Source organism: Amphiprion ocellaris, chromosome 1 (assembly GCF_022539595.1).
Source record: "Amphiprion ocellaris isolate individual 3 ecotype Okinawa chromosome 1, ASM2253959v1, whole genome shotgun sequence".
Taxonomy (NCBI): Eukaryota; Metazoa; Chordata; class Actinopteri; family Pomacentridae; genus Amphiprion; species Amphiprion ocellaris.
In genome coordinates this window covers 4,891,181-4,908,330 of record NC_072766.1, presented here as the reverse complement: position 1 = coordinate 4,908,330, position 17,150 = coordinate 4,891,181, and the positions used below count along the sequence as shown (strand labels likewise).

General features: G+C 36.6%; 2 protein-coding genes across 2 annotated transcripts in view; both read right to left on the bottom strand.

Annotated features, from left to right (window-relative positions):
• LOC111564828 (interleukin-18 receptor accessory protein-like) overlaps positions 1-17,150 on the bottom strand; it is a 25,725-nt gene extending 8,575 nt beyond the window's left edge. The window contains exons 1-6 of the mRNA XM_055012841.1: positions 17,013-17,150; positions 10,131-10,230; positions 9,582-9,804; positions 7,706-7,865; positions 7,456-7,606; positions 1,804-1,875 (exon numbers count right to left, since the gene is read on the bottom strand). Of these exons, the coding sequence (XP_054868816.1) occupies positions 1,804-1,875; positions 7,456-7,606; positions 7,706-7,865; positions 9,582-9,804; positions 10,131-10,212 (688 nt within the window). The 5' untranslated portion in view covers positions 10,213-10,230; positions 17,013-17,150. The remainder of the gene's footprint in view (positions 1-1,803; positions 1,876-7,455; positions 7,607-7,705; positions 7,866-9,581; positions 9,805-10,130; positions 10,231-17,012) is intronic.
• Positions 13,069-17,025, bottom strand: LOC118469910 (interleukin-18 receptor 1-like). The gene is made up of 8 exons (XM_035945661.2): positions 16,657-17,025; positions 16,430-16,555; positions 16,253-16,312; positions 16,036-16,162; positions 15,753-15,904; positions 15,391-15,534; positions 13,694-13,846; positions 13,069-13,600 (listed from the first exon to the last, which is right to left on the bottom strand). Exons 1-8 carry the CDS (start codon positions 16,745-16,747, stop codon positions 13,239-13,241), a joined length of 1,215 nt encoding a protein of 404 aa, XP_035801554.2. The 5' UTR covers positions 16,748-17,025; the 3' UTR covers positions 13,069-13,238.

The window sequence follows — 17,150 nt, the reverse complement described above, 5'->3', positions numbered from 1 at the left end:
AAAATGAAGCGAGGATTGAATGAATAGCGTGAAATGGTACAAAGGTAAGTGCTGAACTGCCAGAGGTAAAAAAAAAACAGGTAGGGTTACCCAAAACTGAAAAATAATGTACATTTCAGAATTAAACAAAAAGGCCTTTTTCAGGGAACAAGAAATAGGTTAACAACTTAAAGTTGTTCTGCAGCAATGGAGGTTGATCAAACTTTGAAAGTTGGTGCTACCAAAGCCTACAGGTGTCCCAACTTTTCTTGATTACTCAGTCTGCATAAAAGTAGTGCTGGAACACACCACCGGCACCATACCCTTGAGAGTATTATTTGAACAGTATTGTACTGCAGAAAGTAGTGTGTTGCTATAAAAATGTAGAGGAAAAGGCAATTAACAAGAGAAGAGAGACAGACCATCATAACATTTAAAAATATAGGTCTTTCCTACAGAGAAATTGCGAAGAAAGTACAGCTTCTTTCACTATCAAAAGGCTCAGAAACTGGAGGAAACACTGACATGAAGAGGTCTGGAAGATCCAAAGCCACAACAGAATCAGAAGACAAGTTTCTCAGAGTCAGCAGCTTGCATGATAGATGGTTCACAGGACAACAGCTTCAAGCACAGCTTAATAGTGGTCATAGCAAGAAGTCTCAGTTTCAACTGTGAAGAGAAGACTTTGAGTTGCAGCTTTGACAGGTGGAGCAAGAAAGTCATGGCTAAGATGTCAGAATAAGAAAAAGAGGCTTGACTGTGCCATGAAACCCCACTAATGGACTACTGAAGACTGGAAGAAGGTATCATGGACTGATGGCTCAAAATTTTAAATCTTTGGTTCATCACACAGGATTTTTGTATGCCGTTGAGTAGGAGAAAGGATGGTTCCTCAGTGTGTGACATCAACTGTCAAGCATGGAGGAGGAAACATGATGGTCTGGGGCTGTTTTGCTGGATCCAGTGTAGGTGACTTATACAGAGTGAGAGGAACCCTGAACCTAAACGACTACCACAGCATTCTGCAGCTCCATGCAGAACCCTCTGGTATGTTCTAGTTGGTCAAGAGTTCATCCTACAGCAAGATAATGACCCAAAACATCAGTCCAAGCTCTGCCAGAACTACCTTAGGAAAAAAGAACAAGATGGTAAGCTTGAAAACATGGAATGGCAGCACAGTCTCCAGACTTAAACCCCATGGAGCTGGTTTGGGAAGAACTGGACAGAAAAGTGAAAGCAAAGCAACCTACAAGAACCACACATTTATGGAAACTTCTGCAACAGAGTTGGGAAGAACTTTCTGAAGAATATTTGATTCCATTGTGCAGAGAATGTCATGAGTGTGTTCAGCTGTTATATCTGCCAAAGGTGGCTGCTTTGATGAGTCAATAGTTTAGAATACATTTTGGTTTCTACACTGATTTTTTTTAATTTAACTTAATTTGTTTATTTGTTCTATGCTTTTATTTGAGAGCACAGCAAGACATTAACATGCATAATTTCCAATAGAAAATGGAAAAATTGGGGTGTTCTAAAACTCTTGATGAAACTACCATGTTATCATTCAGGATTATATCAGATAGAAATATATAAACTGCATTGATTTTTCATGCATTAAAAGTACAGCAAGTCATTGTTACAGTGATATGCTAGATGGGTTTGAAAGTCTTGCCAGTTTCTTTTGCGAGGAAACTTGAAAAATGCGCTTTTCAAAAAAATCTACATGTCTGATATGGCTGTGTTCAGTCACATCAAAACCATATAATTGAGTTATTAATTCTGATAGCTGTAGGATTATCTAAGAGTACATTTGAAAACACTTACCAAGCTCCACTTCCTCCATGCTGTTGTCAACAGGATACAAAATCGTCGGTGGGTCAGTTGGCGGACGTCGTGCTGCGTAGGTATGGGAAATAAGGTCACACAGTATGTGTAAAAAAAAAAAAACTACCAATCAGATCTAAGTGCTATTCTGAGATACAGACACACTCAAATGTAAGATAAAAACATTTTGCTTCAGGGTTTAAGCTTGTAGTTGAACAATTCATGTACTCAGATTTTATAAAAGGATATTTGTACACATTTTGGACTACTCAGGTGTTGTTTGTTTAGTGTAAGGATGAGAAAAATACGCCTCTTTCTAAGTAGCACTTTTGGAATCTGTAGTTGACACTATGAGGTTTAAAAACAAGAACACGAGACATCATCCAAACTTTAGAATGACCTGAATAAACTGTGTGGAACATAATAAAGGGGAAAAAGTGTCCTGGTGAGCTCAGTTACCGCTGATGGCAGAACAAATGTTTTCATAATGGAGAAAAAATGAAAAAAAACACCTGTTTGACAGATCAGAAACACTCTTCAGGATGGATGCATCAGAGACTTCATGAACAAAATACAGAGGTGTCATCAGATTACAGTTTACCAAGAAGTATTAAAAAGAGTCTGCAAAATTCTGGGAAAAAATGGTAACAAGTACATAGATCTAACATAATATTTAACTCCTTTAACTGAAATTCCAGTGGAAATGAGGTGACTTGTTCTAAAAAGTGCTGTAATTTCTCTCTGGTCAAACCAAAATGTATAGAAGTATACCTTAAATAAAGTTTAGAATGTGCACTTAAATCACATGTGAATTGTATGGTTAGAAATATGAAACTGTGGAGCTCAGCAACAAATAAATCAAAACATGTCCCAAACATTATGGAGGGCACTGAGCAGCACATGATTTAACAATAAACTCATTATAGATTTGCAACTGTTGGAGAGTGTTTCCTGCATTTTTCCTTTTGCATACTGTGTTTTACATCCTCCCTGACCCTGACCAAAATCAACACAAAAAATGACTAGTACACAAACTGAAAAAGAAACAGTGGTTCTATGTTGTAGTGACGTCTTTGCTCATGAAAACAGGCCACAGTGGCTGCAGGTGGGCAAAATGTCTACTGTTTCCAACAACAAAAGCCATTTATTACTTACAGGCTTTCTGATACCATAATAGCTCCTGTTCCAATCACAGAAAAGAAAACATAATCATATTATTTTTAGCTTTTTTCTTATTTTTTATAAAGTGTATTTAAGACAACAGCCATTGGGACAAAGAGCCTTCCAGTAAGAAGGAATATGATTGCCTTTCTGAAAGTAACCTAACAAATGTAAATTTTACCCAAGTAATTACATATTAGGAATTAAACTAAATACTACTATACCTGACTATAATACATATTAGGGCTGAGACACTAGATAGCTATTAATGATAGAGAACAACTGTAGCAATGTAAATATATAGTTTTATAAATTATAGAACTTAACCTAAGTATCATAAATACTATGGCCAAGTCCTCACAACACTGTTAATTATAGAGACTAATCTGACTATATAGAGCTAAAGTTACAAAAATATGCATGAAAACACCCAACAAATGATTCTCTGAGTCTCTGGGATTGCTTTGTTTTTAATTTAGAGCACTTGCCAGTGTTTAGGAGGGTAGTTAAAGAGCCGAGAACAACATCTGTCATAGATCATGACACTATGGTGGATCCATCACCAGGGTAGCTTTAGTAGAAAATGTAAAAAAAAAAAAAAAAAAAAGAAAAGTCTTTGTGGTACATAATGTAGAGCGATTGATGACAGTGGTTAGTGTTTTTGTTTGTTATTTGTACTTGGTGTTGGCTTTTCAAGCTCTCACAGATCTGAATGAAACATTTTTCATTCCACTCATCAATAGATTTGTTGAGGAGTTTGTAATTCATCGTCTTAAAGAGTGTAGGTTTGACTCAAAACAGTGGAAAGTATCTACAACCGGAGCTGCTGTCTCTAAACAGAGGAAGAGACCACAACAACCCTTATCAGGTGCTTGTGATGCAGTCTTTAGATCTTTCCTCAGATAGGTTCCCCATGATTGACATCTTGATTAACTCAAGTGCCCCAGTAGTTTCGCAACAACTGTAGCGAAACCTGCAAGTTTCACAATCATTCATACCTCAAGGCATTAGCACGTATATGTGGATGATAATATATTTCTGTGACTCCTTCTCAGTCAGTTAGAGCTGAAGAAGCTTCTTGGATAAAAGGGGAAATGTCAACAAGGACAATAAAGAGAAGTCCAGTTGCTTTTTACTTAAATTCATGAACAAAACCCAGACATAGTTCTTGCTTCTGTTTAACTGCAGTAGCACTTTCTATAGCACTTTCTACATTTCTTGCTCGCTAACAGTTGATTGTCACTATTAGTCACTCTATACTACTACAAACAGACCATTGATAAGACTGTAGGAGTCAACACACAGAAAGTGTGGGGTTGGGGTGGGAAGGTTGGAGTGGTGGTTGGCGAGAGGGAATAATGGTAAAGATGTTTACACTTGCAAGAATTCATTCACTGTTCTGCTTGATTTCTGCTGTGCTAATCAATAAACCCTACAAAATAAAGTCAAATATTTCTATAATTGAACTTCATTCTACCTATATCAAGCAAATTGTTCACCAAAAGTATTAGTAATGGCGACTGTACTGGAGTGTAATTTGAGACGCGTGTATTTTCTTTTCAGAGTTGTTCATTTCAATTCAGTTTTATTTGCATAGCGCCAGTTCACAATAAGTGCCATCTCGTAGCACTTCACAAAGTAAGGTGAAGAACGGAGAACCCAAACCCCCTGACAGAACCAGGCTCGAGGAAGGTGGCCATCCGCCTCGACCGGTTAGGGTTAGACTGGGGATGAGGAGGGCGACACATGGCAGGAGGTGAAATAAAGCACTACAAGGGTACTTCAAAAAGTTTTCAATCTTACACAGAAACAGGAAGTGTTATTCCCAAAACTCCCATTTTGGGGAATAACTATATACTATAAAGGTTTACATCACTGTCCACCAATATGTGATGTTTGTCATTTCTCTTTGAAAACAAGTAAGTGCAAGGGAAACCAAAAAATGGAGTTGTTGCTTCAGAATATTGCGTCCGTCCATACAGCCCAAATAGCAGAAGCAGTTAAATGTGGCTTTGAACTGTTGCTTCATGAATGTTACTCACCCGACCTGCACTATCCAACTCTTATCTGTTTCCCAAACTGAAATCCCACTTGCTTGGCTGAAATTTTCAGAGTGACAATGAAGTCCATCCATTCTGTTGAGGAGTTTCTGTCAGCTCACTATATGACTTTCTTCCATGAAGGGAAAGGGAAGCTTGAACATCAGTGGACCATTGAAGTTAAAGGAACCTATGTTAAAAAACAGTGCAAGAACATCCTTCTTCCTGTGACATTTTCTGATAAAGCTGAGAACCTTTTTAAGTACCTTTGTAGATTCGTTTTCACCATTTAACCCTCTTGTTGTCTTCATTCACAGGCACCACAAAATATTGCTTCCTTGTCTGAAAAAATACAAAAATTCTGCAAAAAAATTCCCCAAATTTCTGAAAATTTGCAAAACCTTCAGGAAGAAAATTCCAATAATTCCTTAAAAGTTTCCCTTAAAAGTTCTTTAAAAAAAAAAAAAAAAATCCCCCAAATTTGGCAAGAAAATTCTTGTAAGTATTTCCAAAAAGTGAGAAAAATCTTCCAAAAAAATCCTAAAAATATCTAAAGTGATTACATATATATCAGCAAAACTTCTTATGTTTTCTTTAAGAACATTCACAAAAAAATCAAACAAAATCCAGCAAATTTTTTTGTGAATGTTCTTAAAGAAACATTTTTTTAAACATTTTTTTCCACCAAAAAATGTTCAAATATTTCCCAAAAATGTTGAAAATGTGGACATCAGAAGTTTCACTGTGAAATATATTTTTTTCCACATTGTCAAATTTTAAAATGGGTCAATTTGACCTGCAGGACAACAGGAGGGTTCATCATCTTAAACAGTGGACTGATGTAAGAAATCGATGTTTGCTTGCTATTTCCTGTTTTCAGCTTTCAGAAAATCTTCCTTGGATGTTGACGTGAATATTATTTACAAATGAGACAACTGTCAGTTACGGTAACTCTGCACTGATTGCAGTTCACCTTGTGTGTGTTGAACATGTATGAAATTCACCAGTTGGAGCAAAACTCAGGCCACAGGGACACACTTGTGGAGACATGTCCTTTAAAAACACAAATGCTTCATTGTGGTCGTGACAGGAACAATATAAAATGCATCATCTGGTAAACGTTATTAAATTTGGTGCCTGCCAGTCTTGTCAATGTTTGCTTCAGTGAATAAATGAAAACTTGACATCAAGAGATCTTTGAAGTAGTGGTGGAACACGATTTAAAAAAATTTATCTAATTAATTAGATGTTGCACTTAATTAATCCCAATTAATCGCACTTTTGTCAAATAGCAATATTTGACACAAGTGAAGTTTTTCAATTCAAATAAAATTGTGGTTGACAGTTAAATCAATGAATAGACATATATGTGTTTATAATTTAATATTTATAAAAATTTTAAAATGGGACATATAGAAAAAAGTGATTTTGATTATTTAAAGCCGGGATTTAGGTGGTTTTTCCACTGTATGGCACATAACAAAAGCATAAGTAGTTCAAGGACATTCAAAAAGTTGAAAATCCACAGATTCATTCTGTTTTCATAGTTTCTGGGTCTGATAAATGGTGTAATTTTGATGGTTCTTTTTTTTAGGAATATAAATTTTTATTTATGAATTTTTTTTAATAAACAAAAAGTTTATAATTAATTAAGGTGCGATTAAATGCGTTAATTTATTGAACGCGTTGTTTTTGACTGCAATTAATTTACCGAAATGAACGCATTAAAGTCCCAGCCCTACTTCAAAGCCTTTGGGATTAATATGAAATGTCAAACCAACACTGCCATATGTAGAGTTCTGCTGATTTCTAATAATGGTGTAAACACAGCGTCTCCTTTCACCTGCACCTTGTAGCATAAGCCCACTGCTTCCAGCTGCCCATTTCCACCAGTCTACTCTGCATCACCCTCACTATACTTGATATTTTCATCTACACACTGTTTGAATTTTACAACCAGCTATATATGTAGTATACTTAATGCCAGAGCCGTACATCATAACAGTAAACTATGAATCAGTTTCAATGCTAGCTTGTACTTTGTATGTATCATCTATCTTATCATGTATGAATCCATCTGTGTGTTATATGTTCCTTGTTCACCTCCCTCCTCTTCTCCCATCCCTCCTCCTCCATCTTCACCTCTCTACCTCTTCTGTCCCTCTCAACCCGCCCAGCCAGCACCAGATGGGTTCCCCCATGTAAAGAGCCGGGTTCTGCTCAAGGTTTCTTCCCGTTAAAAGGTAGTTTTTTCTTGCCACTGTCTCCTCAGGGCTGCTCTGGGGGTTCAGGCATATGGGTTCTGTAAAGCATCTTGAGACAATTGGACCTGCAATTGGCGCTATATAAATAAAATTGAATTGAATTGAACTGAATAAGTATGATAATACATAGAAAATAATTTGTACATTAATCAACTTCAACCAAAAACACACTCAAACGCAGCACTTACGTCCAACTTTAACGTAAACAGGCCTCCTGATCGTCCACGTGACGTTCCCCTCCCTTATTCTTCTATCACAGAAATATAAACCTTCGTGATCTTCTCTGGCTGGGCAGAGATATAACACTCCCTCCTTTTCACAGGAATGAGGTATGTAGTCCTGTAAGAAAACACATGTCTGAGTGATTTTTTATTTTTTTGCTGTGATTTCAATGTTTGCATCTTGAGATGGTTAATCCAGTTCTTGCGGGGACTTCACCTTATACCAAATGACATCTGTGCTGTTGCTGCAGGTGAAGCTTGGACAGGTGATCTCCCCTCTAGCAGTCAGACGCACCACTGCTATTTTCTCTTCAGGCTGGAAGCAACTCGACTTGGGTTTCTTCACCACCTGTAAATGCAAGATCCGTTTGCTGCCACTGGACAGCAGAGAACAGAAAATTTAACCAGAAGTTCATGTAGTAACGTGCATTTCTTCTTTTTAAAAAAAAGAAAAAAATTGCAATTCACATTTTACTGAACAGCTAATGATATCTTTATAGCATCTAAAAGGATAGGCTCACATTTTTTCAAGCCTTTAATTTCAAAATATCACTCACATGTTCATTCGTACTGCTGTAATCATTCCTTTTCTCCATAGTGTGGAAATTAATTTCTGTTGTAAATGAAAGTGGCAAAATTCATCCCTTCATTTTAATATAAGGCAGGGGTGTCAAACTCATTCTAGTTCAGGTTCCACATTCAGCCCAATTTGATCTCAAGTGGACCGGACCAGTAAAATCACAGCATAATAACCTATAAATAACTACAACTCCAAATTTTTCCTTTGTTTTAGTGGAAAAAAGTCCATTCTGAAAAAAAAAAAAAACACATTGAAGGAATTATCTTTTTACAAAACATTATGAATAAACTGAAATTTCTTCAGAAAAAGAAGTTCAATTTCAGCAATATTATGCCTCAGTTTATCATTTACACATTACAATTTACAAATCACCGTGTTTCAACAAAGGAACAAAATATTTAGTCACAGGTATCTGGAACTGAATGATATAATATTGTATTTTATGATCAAAATGACAAAAGTCAGACAAGAAAGACAAAAAAACAATAAAAACAAGACAAAATATTAAAAAAATCAGACGCAAAATGGCAAAAACAAGACACATAACGTCAAAAAATGAGACAAATGACACGAAACAAAACAAAAAGATGCAAAAATTAAACAAAAAAGTTACAAAGGGCCAAAAAATGGACAAATGACAAAAACAAGACAAAAAAATTACACAAATGACACAAAGACCAAAAATGACAAAAGAAAGGAAACAAAACAACAAAAAACAGATTAACAACACAAGCGAGAAAAACAACATGAAACAGCAAAAACAATACAAAACATTGAATAAAGCAAAACACAAAATGACAAACATAAGACAAAAAACACAAGTGAGACCAAAAGGCAAGACAAAACGACAAAAATGAGAAAAAAAACGACATAAATATGAGACAAATGACAAAAATCAGATAAAAAACAACAAAAACAAGGCAAAATATTCCAAAAACAAGACACAATACAACAACAGAACAATGAGCAATCTAGTATTTTACTTTATGATCAAAACAACTTGTCATGGTCTAGAAATTGTTTTAAATTTATAGTTTTACAAATTTACATTTTGCAGTTAATGTCTTCTCTGTAATTTTTTCACTTTGAGGGCCGGATTGGACCCTCTGGAGGGCCGCTTTTGGCCCACACGCCAAATGTTTGACATCCCTGATATATGGCTTCAGAAGTTTGTAATTTGAAACAAAATTTCTGCTTTGTGCTTCCACAGTTAGTGTTTTGTAGTAACACAAGAAATTTTGAACAAAAAGTAACTTTTTGTCCAACTGGGATCTCTTTGTGCCCAGTACAGACAAGTGAGACGATTACAGGAACCAAAAGCTGCTCCTTGTATATGGACATGTGAGTGTGTTTCAAGGAAGGGCTAAAAAAAAATGTCAGACTATCATTTAAAATCCTGAATATATCACATGCATCATCAAATTATTAACTTTATCCCAGTGTAATATCCACAGAAAAAATAACACATATTGCAAAATTTTAGTTAAACTGCATTAAATAAAACATCATTTACCCTGTGAGGGTTGTGTAGTTTGCAGAGAGTTTTGCTTCAGCTAAGGTTGTGTTCCCACAGGGGTACGGTGGATCTTTTTTTTCTTCTCCACCTTCTCCTGTCCTGACCCATCTGGTCTCCAAATATTCTACATATTTTTGGTTTAAAGATTCAATGCAGGGCATCGTAAAGGTCTCCCCCTCCACAGCTCTGTAGCGTAGATGTGTAGTATCAGGCTGATGAGCTGCACACACAGATTAGTCATATTTCAGTATAAAAAGCTGCTCCAATATGTTATGTGTAAGTATGCTTCAAAGCAGAGCTAAAAAAAAGTGGAAACATCACTTAAAACCCTTAATATATCATACTGTGTTACATATCAATTTATGTGCTTTATTCCAGTCTATCAAAAGAGAACATAATTGTACTATGTGGTCACACGCTTTGCTTTGAACACAAAAACCACAGTTAAATCGACCATTAGAGGTGCCATCAGCAACTACATCCAGGCTTCCTTTGAAACATTTAACACTTTAACGCTGAAATACAACTTGTGCTTAAATAAAGTACCTCTTTCTCCCTGTTGACTCCCGCAGCATCCCACTGACAGGCTGGGGAAGATGAGCAGGAGCAGGATGTATTCAGTTGGCATGCTGAGTCTGTAAATCTGCTAAAAAAAAAAAAAAAAAAAAAAAAAAAAGGTTCTTGGTGTCAGTTATGACTACCATGAAATCAGCGTGTGTGTGTCCCCCCCCCCCCCCTATTATTTCCTTAAGTGTAATCTGTTCCAGAGTTCTCGGTATTTTCTTAGTTTCGTTGTTGGTGGTTGCTTCTGCTCTGGTGAGCTGTGAGTCTTGTGGTGCAGCTGTTTTGAAGGGGTGTATAGGTGCTCTAGTAGGTGGTTGCGTTCAGTTTCCTGTTGGGTGACGTTTGAAGTACATTTTCATTAGAAGTTTGTCAAAATATTTAGGTTCTCCTCACTTGTTAGCCACTTCCTATGTAAAATGCAGAAGAGTATTTTGTTGAGTTCAGTTTTCCTGTTGTGAAACCTACTTTTAGTTTTCATGACTCGATGCACAAAGAATACCAAGGAATAAATAAATAAGCTATAGTAACAGGGGACACGTATGCATATTCAAAATAAAAGGTTTAGGCAGATTTGAAAGGCTGTGAAGAGCAGCTTTGTTGAAGGGAAATGCAAGCACAGTTTTCTCTGAGCAAACAGAGACTGAAAGCGTGTTGCATGTTCTCATAGCTTTAAACTGCGGTAAGTCTGGCTAACCTGCATGCACTGATGACTTGGCTATTGGGGTCACATCTGCATTTCAGTGTCCTACATAAGCCTCTGCTGTTTCCTCTATCCCTATAAAGTAATGCTAAGTTAAAAATGCTCAATTCTTACTGATGTCTAAATACCATTTAGCAGTTTGTGAGGATTTTTTTATCATTATTTCCTACATGAGTTAACTGGAAATTGGTTGAGCATGTAGATGTAACTACAGCTCATAAAACCTGCCAACAGCAATTATTTCAGTCACCAAAATCTATGGTTGTAGTTTAGAAACACAAAACCTGCATGCATCCACCCTTTGTTGAAATGAAGAATGTTGTTTCAAAAACTATTATGAAATTTGGGCAGTAAACCTGCTGAGTACATCGTGTAAACCAGGGGTGTCAAACTCATTACAGTTCAGGTTCCACATTCAGTCCAGTTTGATCTCAAGTGGGCCGGACCAGTAAAATCACAGCATAATAACCTATAAGTTAACACAACTCCAATTTTTTTCTTGGTTTTAGTGCAATAAAGTCCACAGTCAGACCAAAGTATGACAAAAACAACAAAAACGAGGCAAAATATTACAAAAACGAGACACAAAATGACAAAAATCAGACACAAAACGACAAAAACAAGAAACAAAATGATAAATGATGGAACAAACGACATAAAACAAAACAAAAAAGAGACACAAAAATTAGACAAAAAAGTTAGTGACAGAAAATGAACAAATGACACAAACAAGACAAAAAATTACAAAAGCGAGAAACAAACAACACAAGTGAGACCAAAAAATCCAAAACGACACAAGATTCCAAAAAAAATCCGAGTAAAGCAAGTCACAAAATGACAAAAATAAGACAAAAAACACAAGCGAGACAAAAAGGAAACACAAAATGACAAAAACATGAGACAAATGACAAAAATCAGACAAAATCAGACAAAAAAAAGACAAAATATTACAAAAATGAGACATAAAATGACAAAAGAACAATGAACAATATTTTACTTTATGATCAAAAAAAAGTTGATATGGTCTAGAAATTATTTTATAGTTTTACAAATTTACAATCTGCAGTTCATGTCTTCTCTGTCATTTTTACACTTTACAGAAGTTGTCCCGGATTGGACCCTCTGGAGGGCTGTTTTTGGCCCGCGGGCCGCATGTTTGACAAACTGTCGGTATCATCTCGTTTACTCTGTGCTGTGATGCTTTGGGTGTTTTTCTTCTTTTTCTTTTTTGTATGAATTGGCGTTTTGTTTGTCTATTTATGTATTGGTTTGTGTAATTTGGTTCAATTGAATCTATTTATAAGTATATATATCTGGTTTTGCTTCTGTGGTCTTTTTTCTTCCTGTCTTTGACTGACTGGCTTTCTGTTGTATAACATTGTCTTTCTGAATATAATCTTTAATACGTGTTATATAAATGAAGATATTATTATCATTCTAACTACAGAACTGGAAATTTAAGATCAATTAAAATACTGATTGAACATTAGACTCACAATGACAAAGGAAAAAACATCAAACTTCTAAGTAAACAGTCCTGTAAGAGAGGCATTTTCCAGTAATTCTGAGCAGCTAGCTGGTAAACAACACATGCAAGATTTAGCTGTTGCATATGCATCGGTTCAGGATGTTGCATAAAATCCTTTTGCTGAAAAAACTGCAATTCAATGTTGTAGTAAATGTGTTATTGTAGCGAGAGTACAATTACCAAAGAATGCATTAAAAGGAGATCAAGCGAATAGGATTTTTTTTTAGGTTTTAATACTGAAATATTGAGACAGATATAAATTGTTTTGAAGTACGGTTTCCACATATTTTGTCCTAATGCACCACAGCATCTCATTTTATGGAGCATACACACACTAGACGCAATGGAAGATGACGATGAAGCAGCAGAAGGAAATAGAATGCGCTGCAAATGAGAAAAGTCCAGATACGATGAAATATACTGAAATATAAAACAGATTTTAATTCATGTGCCTCTGCTCATCTCTGCTGCACTGACATTACACCCCTTAGACATTTCTAGATTTGTCAGCAGCCACAGTGTAAAGGCTGATGTAATGGTGTATATATTTTATGAAATAATATTAAGCACATTTTTAGATGAAATTCATTCAAATATTGCAGATGTTTGGGGCTGACGAAAATAGTTGAAAGAACAGATGAAACACAGCATTCAAGAATACAAGATATTACAGACAAAAATGAGACTAAATGTTAAAAATGAACGACATCAGTATTAATTCTTTATTATAGACGCGGAATAATAAGCAGTTGATGGTCAGTGTGTCAGCAGATGTCCTTGCCTAAAACGTAGTTTTAATGCACTGTATATGTAGCAGTGATTTTGGCAACAGGTGTGATATGAGCCATTAATCTTGACTTTTTCACTTTGAGCTAACATCCTGGATTGTCTGTAGTAAAAGCTGGATTTTTGGTGCACGCTGTGGAGCAGGAAGGTGATATCGAAGCTGCTTCCAGAAGGAGGAGGAGGGCGGCATGGAGCTCATGCCTTTCCAGGCGACGTGGTTTCCAGACTCGCTAAGAAGCTGTAAAGCTTTTGGTATCGACCCCGATCTCGACACTTTGGGTGTCTCAGTGTTGATAAAAACCAAGCGAGTCTGCCTCTCTACGAGGGCTTCATGGATGGCACTCAGCAGGCCCGATCCCGGACCAGGATCTGGAGATGTAGGAACCAAAACCACCGCCCGGCTCTGCTCGATGCAGTCCAACACTACTTGTGCTACAGCTGCAAGAAACCAGAGCTCAGATTCAACATTGCTTTTTTCTAATAATTATTTTTGAAGATGTTAAAGCCTCAAAGGATTTCTTTAATGTGTACCTCTTCCTGGTAAGACGTCACGATCATACAGACAGAGACTGTAACCAAATCTCTCCTCCAAAACACTCTCCAGCATTTTTCTGTCATGAGCATTAAATCCTCCATCTGTGTCACTCTCGTAACACATCAAAAAGGCATCATAGCTTTTTCCATCTAAGCAAACGACAACAAACTCTGTCACATACATACACATACATTAAAATATACTGAAAAGCACAAATTCTTACTTTTTTAACCCTCCTGTTGTTTTCATTTACGGGCACCAAAAATATTGTTTCCTTGTCTGAAAAAAATCCAAAAAATCTGCCAAAAAATTCCCCAAATTTCAGAATATTTGCAAAACCTTCAGGAAGAAAATTCCAATAATTCCTTAAAAGTTTCCCTTAAAAGTTTTATTTTTAAAAAATCCCCCAAATTTGGCAAGAAAATTCTGGTAAAAATTTTCAAAAAATGAGTAAAAATCTTCAAAAAAATTGTAAAAATATCTAAAATGATTCCATATATATCAGCAAAACTTCTAATATTTTCTTTAAGAACATTCACATAAAAATCAATCAAAATCCAGCGAAAATCGCTGGATTTTGGTTGATTTTTTTGTGAATGTTCTTAAGAAACATTTTTAACATTTCTTTTTTCCCACCAAAAAAATGTTCAAAGATTTCCCAAAAATGTTGAAAATGTGGACATCAGAAGTTTCACAGTGAAAATATTTTTTTTCCCCACATTTTCAAACTTTAAAACGGGTCAATTCTGACCCACAGGACAAGATGAGGGTTAACATACATTATGAGATAAAAAGAAAGAAATGTAGAACTGCTGCTTTGCAGTTGTATGCCTCCACCAGCCAATCGGGTTACAGTTTACATCTATGTCAGTCCAAACTAATATACACCAACAGCCAAAAGATTGGACACACCTTCTCATGCAAGGTTTTTGATTTATTTGTATTATTTTCTACATTATAGATTAATACTGAAGATTAACACTTTTTTTGGTTTACAACGTAATTCCATGTGTATTCTTTTATAGTTTTGATGTCTTCAGTATTAATCTACAATGTACAAAATAATCAAATAAAAGCCATGGTAGTGTATGTAGTGACTCTGAAGTGTTTAGGTACAATGAAAGCATCAAAACTGAGTTAAAGTCCTTGTATGTGCTCACATGCTTTGCCAACAAAAGCTGATTCTCATCGAACCCAAAGCTGTGACCATGACAGTAAACCTTGCTTCCAATATTACTGCAAAGAAACCACAAAATCTAACACACAAATGCTTCACACACATCTGCCCAGCAGCACTGAAGCATTAAAGATCTACACAATGACTGCAAAATAATGAAAGTAGGTACTCACGATTAGAGTCACAAATTTAGTTTCTAACCAAAGGTGAAATATGATCACAGTCTCTTCTTCTGTTTCTGAGTTCTGGTGTTGAATGATGGCCCGAAAAGAGACTTTTGACCTTTTGGATATAAAATGTCATCGCTTCATTTTATCCTGATAAATTTTATGTCATAGATGGAGTACGATTTCTCGCTGTACAACCCAACCTGTGTTTTGATGCCCTATTTCTAATCAGTCCATCCTTGAGTTCAAACGTAGGTTTGTGTCAGAGGTAACAAAATTCCAACAATGGGACAAATCCAACAATATAACAGCTCTACACACCATGGTGGAATATAAATATGACTCTTACCTGAGGTACTGCTATGGCAACCAAGAGTGTCTCTTAGGAAAAGACTGATGTCAACTTTAAACTTCACACAGATAAATACCATCACAGCTGACAGCACTGTGAGGACAACAGTGCATACAGCCAGGGAAGTGTGCGAAGGGCGAGCTGGAAATAATAGAGAGAACTAATCATTCGATAGCAATTTAAACACTCATTAGTGGCAAACAAACTGACATCTCAGTGAATCTGAATATTGTGGTTAAATATGAAAAATGTATTGATTATTTGACTGAATGAAAAACAAGCTCTGAAGCTTTTTGAGTTAGCAGTTCATTTATTCATTAAAAATATGTAATATGTTTGTGTAATATGTAATAAGTTACCTTTTTGGGTCAGCGTGATGGTGACATAGCTTAGTGTCTGGCCGTCATGTTGCAGTACGCAGGTGAAATTTTTTGACAGATCCTCTTCCAAAACTTTTGTAAAGACCAGAGGCGCTGTCCTCTTTATTTCTTTGCTGTTTTTGTCACTGGGACTGACGAGGAATAATGGAGGACGACAAACTGTTTTATGGGAGTGTGGGGTGTTTATGTGTCCATGTAAAGAAACTGCACTTCCAGACTTAGTTGCTGGAGCGTTTACATGCGATGTGAGTCCTGTGCTTACCATGTCTGATTGAAGGAAACTCGTGAGGGGCGGTCTTCGTCCACAAAGTCAAAGTTTGAGAGCCAGTACAGTACGGAATTAGTGCACGACCAGGTGAGAGCTTCACAATCAATTACCTTTGGTGAGCCTAGAAAAAGAAGTTTGCACAAGAATTTAAAGTAGAGTTGCAGACGGGCAGTGAGCGTCTGTGTATCCACGCTACTCATTTGAATCTCACCCAGCTCTACTTCAAACGTAGTCTCGCGAGGTTTTAGGATATCTGCAGTCCTCGGAGTATCTGTACATAAAGGGAGAACGCAAAAAAAAAAAAAAGGGGGAGAACGCACTTTCCTCGTCTTTTGTGCATAAGAACTTCCATTAAGGCAAAAATAAACTTAGAAAGTACTTTTCTTACCAAATTCTTGGACATCAAGTCTCACTTCAAAGGTCACATTATACGTTTGACCATGATATGGGAAATACCAGGTGCAGGTGTAGATGCCGCTGTGTTCCTTTTCCACACTTGGAAAGTTGCCATATTCTGGTCCCTCCAGCAAAAATGAAGCATATTTAGACATGAACTCACATTACTCACATATTCAAATATACAAAATGCTATGTATTGTTTATATGGTATAATACCTTGGGCCATGTGATGCTGCGGTTGCTGAAACTCGTAGCAGGGACATTTGTAGTGGGGCAATGCAGTTGACATAACGCAGATGTGTAACATGTTATATTGTCATGCTCTCTGAAGTGAGTGTGTACCGTCAGCCTGAACCTGGACCAGCGGCTGCTATTCCTGTCATGGTATTAAAGAAATGTTTTTCTCTTGGAATTACTTGGCAGCATCTCCTCAACTCAAGCAAGCAAAAAGTCTTTCCAGAATGAAGTGACTGTGCATCTGCAAAATCATCTCTCACATTCATGAACCTGCTGTCCTGCATGTTGACAGAAGTTAAGGTCTACAGAGCATCAAAAACAGGTTTGGACTTTACCCGACAGAACACGTGTAATTCCCCTGATGGTTTACAGATGCACTGAGGATCACGAGGCTTTGCTTATGAACCACCACACCAATCTGCCTCTGCTCATCTGACGACATGTTGTTGTACAGAATCACGCTCTGGTTGTCG

Coding starts and splice junctions, on each gene's coding strand:
- LOC118469910 (XM_035945661.2), bottom strand. CDS start 16,747: ATGTTACACATCTGCGTTATGTCAACTGCATTGCCCCACTACAAATGT. Junction 16,163..16,252: donor TACGTTTGAAGTAGAGCTGG/GTGAGATTCAAA, acceptor TTCTTTTTCTAG/GCTCACCAAAGGTAATTGAT. Junction 15,905..16,035: donor GTTTCCTTCAATCAGACATG/GTAAGCACAGGA, acceptor ATTCCTCGTCAG/TCCCAGTGACAAAAACAGCA.